The 8342-nt window shown below is 36.4% G+C and overlaps 1 protein-coding gene and 1 long non-coding RNA gene across 4 annotated transcripts; both read left to right on the top strand.

The window, feature by feature from the left end:
- The first annotated feature begins 214 nt into the window (after window positions 1–214).
- On the top strand, window positions 215–1158 carry LOC149589190 (uncharacterized). Its single transcript, XR_016379738.1, has 4 exons — window positions 215–241; window positions 296–379; window positions 450–647; window positions 718–1158. It is a non-coding gene; the product is annotated as an uncharacterized LOC149589190 (long non-coding RNA).
- A 2225-nt stretch (window positions 1159–3383) lies between these two features.
- Window positions 3384–4941, top strand: LOC149589189 (uncharacterized). Of its 3 annotated transcripts, none has more exons than XM_089861864.1 (3): window positions 3384–4238; window positions 4371–4552; window positions 4653–4941. In XM_089861864.1, exons 1-3 carry the CDS (start codon window positions 3836–3838, stop codon window positions 4653–4655), a joined length of 588 nt encoding a protein of 195 aa, XP_089717990.1. In that variant the 5' UTR covers window positions 3384–3835; the 3' UTR covers window positions 4656–4941. The 3 variants fall into 3 exon arrangements, with proteins under 3 accessions (XP_089717990.1, XP_089717989.1, XP_089717988.1); XM_089861863.1 differs by having other exon boundaries at window positions 3387–3742; window positions 3816–4238; window positions 4371–4941; XM_089861862.1 differs by having other exon boundaries at window positions 3388–4238; window positions 4371–4941.
- The last annotated feature ends 3401 nt before the right edge of the window (window positions 4942–8342 follow it).

Raw genomic sequence — 8342 nt, 5'->3', positions numbered from 1 at the left:
TTTAGCACGTGGTATGATAAAAATTACGTTATCGCAATTAATTCAATATTCTCATTTGAGGACAGGTATAAACGGTTTCATTACTTATTAAGACGTTGAGATAAAGATATTTCTTTCCACCCTGTGAAACTTTCGAGAACTTCAAAATACTACTGGAAAGATGACAAAATTTGTGTTTTCCCTGCGGCAGTAGAAGAGTGGTGTTTGCTACTTTGCAGTTGATTCAACATTCCCATATGAGGTATACATGGTTTAATTATCTGTTAATCTCACTAAAATGCTACTAATTGTGTAGGCGTGTGATATAATTCCTGAAACTTAGCCCTAGTAGAAGACCACATCATTCGTTAAAACAATTTTTATCCTATTGATCCAGTCAGTATGTGATGTTTCGTTATGAATTTATAAACAATTGTTACCAACATAGATTGTTTAATTCATAAATACAGGTAACAGTGGTGTTAGTTTGTTACCGATTCACTTAACAGGGTCGTTATGTAATTTAATTAGTCAAATAATTTCCAAGTTTACATTAGCGCAAAATTTTGCCGACGTTACCTCGGGGATACAGAGGGTTACGTTGTTTGCTAGCTCCACCCTCCACATTGCCGTTTGTTAATTCGTCTAATTTGCTATGAATTGTTTAGGTACTTGATTTAATTACTGGTATTCAAGCCAAACTATAAAATCACATCATTTAATTAACATACTTTATAGATGATCTTTATGTTACTGAAATTTAGCACAGACTATGATAAAAATTGAATGCAACTTGTCGGAAATAATATTATTTATTGAGACTAATTTTATAAGCTAAATCAACGCAACGATGGTCTTTCACCGTATCAAAAATTCAACAACGGATATCTAAAGAAAAACTGCATAAAGTTCATTAAGTTTTGAACGGGTCAGTGCTGTTTACATTAGCACAGTTCTTTCAACGTTACCAATTAAGATACGAAGGGATTAAGCAAGGAAAAAAATCGGCTCATTTTTGAAATAACTATTTTATTTGATAAAAATTAAATATTTGAAAAAAATTTGGTATTTGAAAAATTTATAATTAGAAAAATATTGTAATTAAGAAAAAAAAATTGTATTTTGGAAAAAAAAAATGTATTTACTAATTAGGAAAAAAAATTTATAGTATTAAAAAAATTATACATAAAAAAACACACTTGAAAAAAAAATATATATATATGTAATATTTAAAAAAAAATAGTTAATCTTGTTTATTTTTTTCGATCCTGTAAGGAAATGGTTTAAAATTATGATTTTAAATTATAATGATGAAGGGACCTTGGTCCAATTCTTTAAATATTTTAGCTCGTTACAACAAGTGATAATTATTCCTTAAAGGGTTAATGTCAATGTCGCGAGTCAGCAGGCAATTTTATGACAGATATAAATAGCTGCAAGTTTTATTGTGTGAGATAGACGCTAGCCCTTTAGTCAATTGTTATGACATGCGAAATATTTTTGAAGAACTGCAACCGCGCAGAAGAGTAAGCAGGAAACCGGCTATACAGGGTGTACCAAAAAGGGTGGTACACCCAGACTACAGTTGGCTCTATTGGCGATTTAAAGTCGAAGATGCTTTATGACATTTTTGACACCATTTATGACTGAATTAAATAAATGCTAATTTATTTTTAATTAAGGGGTCGTCTGTGAAAATCTTAAATTATCATTTTTAAAAGGTGACCTGGACAGCAAAATCTCATAGAATAATTTCGACTCTAAATTGGATCTAAAGCAAACCAACCGACTTTTGTTCGGTCCTACCACCCTTTTTGGAACATACAACTTACAACTTAATTTCAGTTTGTATCTCTTCCATGGACATGTCGTCCTCCTCCTCCTCCTCCTCCTCTTCGTGAGGTTGGGCTGTCTGCTCCCCAGCGTCTTGAGGCGGGGTGGGCATCACTCCAGCGCCTTGGGGAGGGACAGGCCCAACCTCCACCAACGAATTTTGTTGGACTCCTTGGTCCCCTTCTACCAAAATTGAATAATACTTTGTAAATTTTCACTTTTAAGTATTAAAAGAGTTTTATACCACGAACGTGGCTCCACCAGTCGCGCATCCGCAACACTCCAAGGTCTTGAGGTGGGGTCGGCACCACTCCGGCCCCTTGGGGAGGGACAGGCCCAACCCCCGCCATCAAATTTTGTGGGCCTCCTTGGCCCCCTTTTACCAAAATTGAATAATACTTTGTACATTTTCACTTTTAAGTATTAAATGAGTTTTATACCACGAACGCGGCTCCAGCAGTCGCGCATTAAGTGGCCGTAGCGGCCACAATTATTACACCGCCGGCCCCTGGCGTTACGGCCTCGACCACCGTTAACCCGGCCTCCGCGGCCGTTTCCGCCGCCTCTTGGGGCAAAAGCCCCGCGCCCTCTTGGGGCAAAACCCCCGCGCCCTCTCAGGGCAAAAGCTCCGCGCCCTCTTGGGGCAAAACCCCCGTGCCCTCTTGGGGCAAAACCCCCGCGCCCTCTTGGGACAACAGCCCCGCGTCCTCTGGGGGCAAGGGCCCCATCTATGGCGTTTAATATGCCATCTCCCAGTCCTCCAGCATTAATATTAACTGTTATGTTACAGTTTTCACCGATTTGCATAAAGCGGTCCATTTTCTTAACTAGAATTTGAAATAAAGACCCTTATTATCATGGTTCTAATCTTTCTTTCACTTACGGACTATTTTCATATTAATTGTAGGCCTAGCTGATTTTTAGAGTGAAAAATATTAAAGGTATTGAAAATCAGGCCGGAGAAATGGGGTGAAGTGGAATTATTATTTCTTGAATTAATCGAACTAAGTTTCTTGAAAACACGTTTATCTTAATTACGGGCCTGTACTGTACTTTTAAAACTTTTTTCACCATTAGCCAACCGGCAAGCACTGCCTGCTTTCTACTACCCCGAAGCCTTAGCTGCTACCATGAAAGAGACAACGCTCATTAACCGAGGCTTAACCTATATATTTTGAAAAAGACGTTTAAAAAAAATTTCAAAGTGGATTTATAACCCATAAGTGCTCTAAAGGCTGCTAAATAAGTAATTAATCACAAAATAAACCTAATTTTTAATAAATTTTCCATTTATAATCATATTCTATGGTAGTAAGTTTAAAAATAAATCCGCTTACTTTGTAACGTCTCGTTGTTTGAAAATTGTAAGTGCGTTCAGCAACCACTACCAAGTTCTCGGTTTAGTACCAGATTGCAATATATCTACGTAACCGGTAGCCTAAAGCGCTTTTATGGTGGCCGTAGCTAAACGCAGCGAATAAAACCGGGGAATACGGTAAATTTACTTTCTTCTCTAATATAGCTTTTCCAGTGGTTTTAAAAAAATATATAAGATAATTGAAAGAACAATAGTTACAGACAGGTTTACAATATTTCTTTATTTATATGGCAGGAAACAATCACAACTACATAACTTTAAAAGTGGCGGTATAGGAAGTTTGTTCTGTTTAAAGCGACATCTCGAGGAAAAGGTGTTAAAAAAATATGTTTATTTGATCTCTTAGAAGGAATATTTCGGCAAGGCACCCTAGATAAAATTTTCGAGTATTTTCAAAACTAATCTACCTGTTGCGACTTGCGAGTAATAAGCATCTCTTCAGAATCTATTTACAATGCCATATAATAAACGATGCGTGGTTCTTGGATGTTCAAGTTGTAGTGACAATCTAGCCCAAGACGGTTCCTACAGTTTACATTTTTTTTCCAAAAGGTACTGTAAACCTTAACAAAAAGTGCCCTATTGGGCGACTGGGGTATTTAGCTAAGTTTCCTACAATGTAAAGGTAATGATGATCTAATTAAAATGTGGATTTTGGCTACAAATCGTGGTAAAGAGTGGAGACCGAACAAAGTGTCCGTTATTTGTTCAAAACATTTTAGTCAAAATGATGTTATCGTTACTAAAGGAAAAAAAAGGATGTTACTGAAACCACATTCAATACCAATTCATGGAACAAGTTTAAATAAAGACCTTCTAGAAAGCTCAAATTCTAAACTTTTACTAACAGTACATGAAGATATAAATTTACTACATGCTCAAGCTTTTGATGATAATGAAACAACAATCCAATCAAAACCAACTGGAGGTAACGCTGCGCTTGTAGGTACAGTTCTGCCACCATGTAAAGAAGGAATAAGTATTGCAACAAGAAAATTTGGCGCTAAATGTAAAGCTACGCAAACTGTTATTACAATGGCTACAAAAGGTACTCAGACACTAAACTTAAATAATGTTTGGTTTCAATCAAAAGACATTTTTGGAGTATTGCTGCTTGAAACGTAAACATTCCGAGATCATTGATTACAAACAAACGTCAAACAACTCTTATTTAATTCAGCGCCTAGCATTCACAAAGTAGAATCTACACTGATAATGTTGAACCAAAATCAAGATGTCAGCTACTGCCCATTAGTAAAAGAAGTAGAAACTAATCTGATAAAACTGTTCATCTTGCAAATAGACATTTGGCCCAGAAGTTGTTTTCAGTGTAAATGTTTATTTTCAACAACAATTTCTACAGTACGCCTTGCATTTCAATTAAAACTTGAACCTAAAAAGAAGAATACGTTTAAATAAATTTACAAAGTGGAAAATGCTTTTTTTTTAATATTTTAAATAGTAGACGCCAGAGACATTTGTTGTGTTATCTAATGTTTCAAGTCCAGAAAAAGGTGAAGAATGAAATTTAAATTTCTTCCAAGCTTTGCGTCAATTGCAAACAACATGCAATAGAAGTTGAAGATTATCAGGCTAGAAATGTAGAAAGCAACTAAATGCAAGAGTAATTTTTACTAAACATTATGTCATTAAAAAATGAATGACTATAGAATTGCATCAAACTAAATGTTTACCTAATTTTTACAAATTTAAGTAACAACAATACCGCTTTTGAAAAGTTAGCCTCACTTATTTTTCTTTATTTAATCCTTTTTTGTGATTTCATTCTGTGTACATTATTTTAAATAAACATCAAAATTATTGAGATGATATTTTCCGCAATCGCGTTAATTATTTCGTGGTCTATTGCTAAAATTTGCAAATTTCTTTAAATTAAATATTATTATCGTAACAGATTTAAAAAAGGCAAACTCATTATTGCTTCATTAATAGACTTCCGTGCTTTTAACGGAAAAATATAAGAACAAACTCCCATGCTTTTAACGGAAAAATATAAGAACAAATATTTTTTTCTCAAATAACAACTTGATTAATGTCAATGTTCACTAACTTGTAAGCACCTTGACGGAGATAGGTTTAATTGTTGCTGGCTTGGCAAACTTTCAGGTTTGTAATTTATAAGTTCCTGAGAAGACTGTTGCTCAAGAAAATATGATAAATAACTTTTTTGCTCAAACTAATTTATAATCTTATGATGTCTTCTTAAGACAAAGCAACATGTTTATCCGGTGTCGTTTCTTTTAAAAGGTGGTTCTCCGCAGTAATGGAAAATTATGATATCGGCTGATATAACCAAAGGTACGGGTAAAGATTACATAAAAAGAAATACTTTTCAGTACCAATGACTTGTTATATTCATTTCCAGCGGAAATAATATGGTTAAACACATTATACCTTACCTCAATTTTCCCAATATATATTAAATTTTGCAATCACCAGAGGTTCCAGTGTCGAAACCTTTTCACATTAGTAAACGGTACATGACTTTCCAGACCTAACCTTAATAACACTATAAAAAATTCATGTACATACATAAATGTTTATGTACATGGCTTGAGACTCGCTAGCGCCGAAGGACCGATCACTTAGTGTAATCGGTGAACATTTGTTAGTGTGTACACCATTTGGAAATTACATACAGGGAAACTAAACTGGGGTCTTCACTTTCTCGCCTAGAAGCACTGCTATAGGCAGTGCGAGTTGACTGGCCTCCCGCGGCCCGCCTGTAGTGAACTTTGACACCGTCTGGCGATGACCCTAATGGTGGACAAGCCCCTGTGTGTTTTCCGAAATGGTCTCTACGCCTGATAAAATGATTACGCGTAAAACGTAACCAGTGCACAAGTAGCGCCAACAATGTAGTAAGGGGTGATGACGTTTCAAATGTAGATTGACCAAGAATCTCAGAAGCACGGAGAGTGAAATTGCAGTGCAATCTTTCCTTCATAGAGGCATGAGGTGGCAAAAGAAATGTAGCGTTTTGATATACGAAATTAAATGTATAAATTCGCGCAACAACCTAGTATGGCATCCACTATTAAATTAACATTACGGAAGGGTGTCATGTCATATCTACAAGGGCCTACCGGCCCTGTAGAATATTCACATTTTCCTTTCGAATTATGTCAAAGTTCGCTTGATCTTTTAAGACAATCTGTAGAATATTCAATATTGCTCTCCCAACACGTACTCCCTTCAAAATAATTAATTTCATGATAAAATGTTTTCGGAAAATAGAATTATTCTTGAAAAAGCGTAGATATGTAATTTTTTAAATTAATTTAGAGGGAATAGATCGATTAACAGTAAAATCAGTTGATTGAATTAAATAATGATTAAGGATTAAAGGAATAAAAATAATTTAAAAAAAATTGCAATATCTGAAACTTCAGCCAATTGATAAACCTCACACATATCGTTTGTTTTTTCGGACTTGGTCCAAACCAAGACGTTTTTTTATAATATACTAGTAGGTTCGTCGTTCGGTCCCCTAACTATATTACCCAATTTACCACAACCCCCTTCACCAATTTCGTACTCATAATCAAGATCCACCGATCTAACGACAAATTCATCAAAACAATCAGTTATGTTATCCCACTTTGAAGGCATATTTATTTCCGACAATCCAACCTCCCAATTTCCCTCCGATAAATTATACGTTGTAGGTAGTTCAGTTCTATAACTTGTTTTAGTATTTTCAGGATATAATTGCATGGAGGCATTACTAGGTAAAGTAATGTAAAAGAAATCGTAAGCGGGTGCTAACATTGCCATGTTTACTTGTCGAGTTATTTATTGCTAATGACTTATTCATCAATTTACTAATTGCTTTTATTAACAGTTTTTGATTGACAGGTATGATTTTTTTTGTTTTATGTAAATTATAATCATTTTCGCTTCATTTGCATGGTTTAAGGTATGGATTTCTGAATTTTACAAATTTAGATCCTAATTTGCATAGGCAAAAGTGGAATTACTGAATTATGCAAATTTTGATAATTTTTACCTCATTTGCATAGTCAAAAGTGGGATTTCTGAATTATGCAAATTTGGATCATTGTTGGCTAATTTGCATGCCTAAAAGTGTGGTAACTTACTACTGATGGAGGCTGTCCAGTAGAGCAACGAGGGGCGATACGATAATTGCGCAGAAAGCAAGTCAAAGCCTTTTTCTAATCTTGCCCACTGATTTCCGCAGCACGGATGGCTTTAGATAATGAGGCCATGAACCTTGCAGCGTTACCATTGGCTTGGGGCCAGATTGGAGTAATTCGGCGGTGTCGAATGCCCAGATTGGTTAGGTAAGCGGTAAAGGCGTGAGCCTGGAACGTAGGTCCATTGTCAGATTTCAGCACGTATGGTATGCCAAAAACAGAAAATATTTTGTCCAAAACCCGGACATTGACCTCAACGGAGGTTGACGAGATGATCTCGGCCAGTGGAAATCTCGAAAATTCATCCATAACTGCTAAGAGATATTGACCATTCTTAAAGGGTCCGAGGTGATCAACGGCAAGTTCCGACCAAGGTCCTTTCGGTAAATGGGTCATTCTTAGAGGTTCGGTGGATGAGTGAGGTGTGACTGCGACGCAGGGTGTGCAGGATTTAATCACTTTCTCGACACAGGCATCCATTTTAGGAAACCAAACTTTGGTTCGTAAGAGTTGCTTCGTCTTAACAATTCCTAGATGTCCCTCGTGCGCGATAGCTATAACACGATTTTGTAAAGCGGCCGGGACGTAGATGCGATGATCCTTTAAGATCACACCGTCAATTACTGATAACTCGTGTTTGATTTGTGAGAAGGCCTTGAGAACGTCCCAGCCAACTTCAGACGGATGAATGTGCCAGTTATCCTTAATCAAGCGTTGGATAACGCGTGGTACCGTAGAATCTGCTTTGGATTCTTGCACGAGTTCCTCATAGGTGACGGCTTTCGGTATAGCCTGACGTAGTTTCATGCATACGTGATCTTCGGTGGCAGGTGAGAGCGGGAGGTACATGTGTTTGGTGTCAAAGTGGCGATGGGGTGAAGTGATAAGTAATCGGCGGAATTAAGTTTGCCGGGCTTATACTCTAGTGATATGGCATAAGACATCAGCGTTAAATTCCATCTTTCGATCCTAGC

This window comes from Phalangium opilio, unplaced genomic scaffold, assembly GCF_054372755.1.
Source record: "Phalangium opilio isolate 3A_F unplaced genomic scaffold, DU_Popi_V2 ptg000523l_1, whole genome shotgun sequence".
Taxonomy (NCBI): Eukaryota; Metazoa; Arthropoda; class Arachnida; order Opiliones; family Phalangiidae; genus Phalangium; species Phalangium opilio.
The sequence above is the reverse complement of the archived record's forward strand: the minus strand, read 5'-3'. Positions and strand labels throughout refer to the sequence as shown.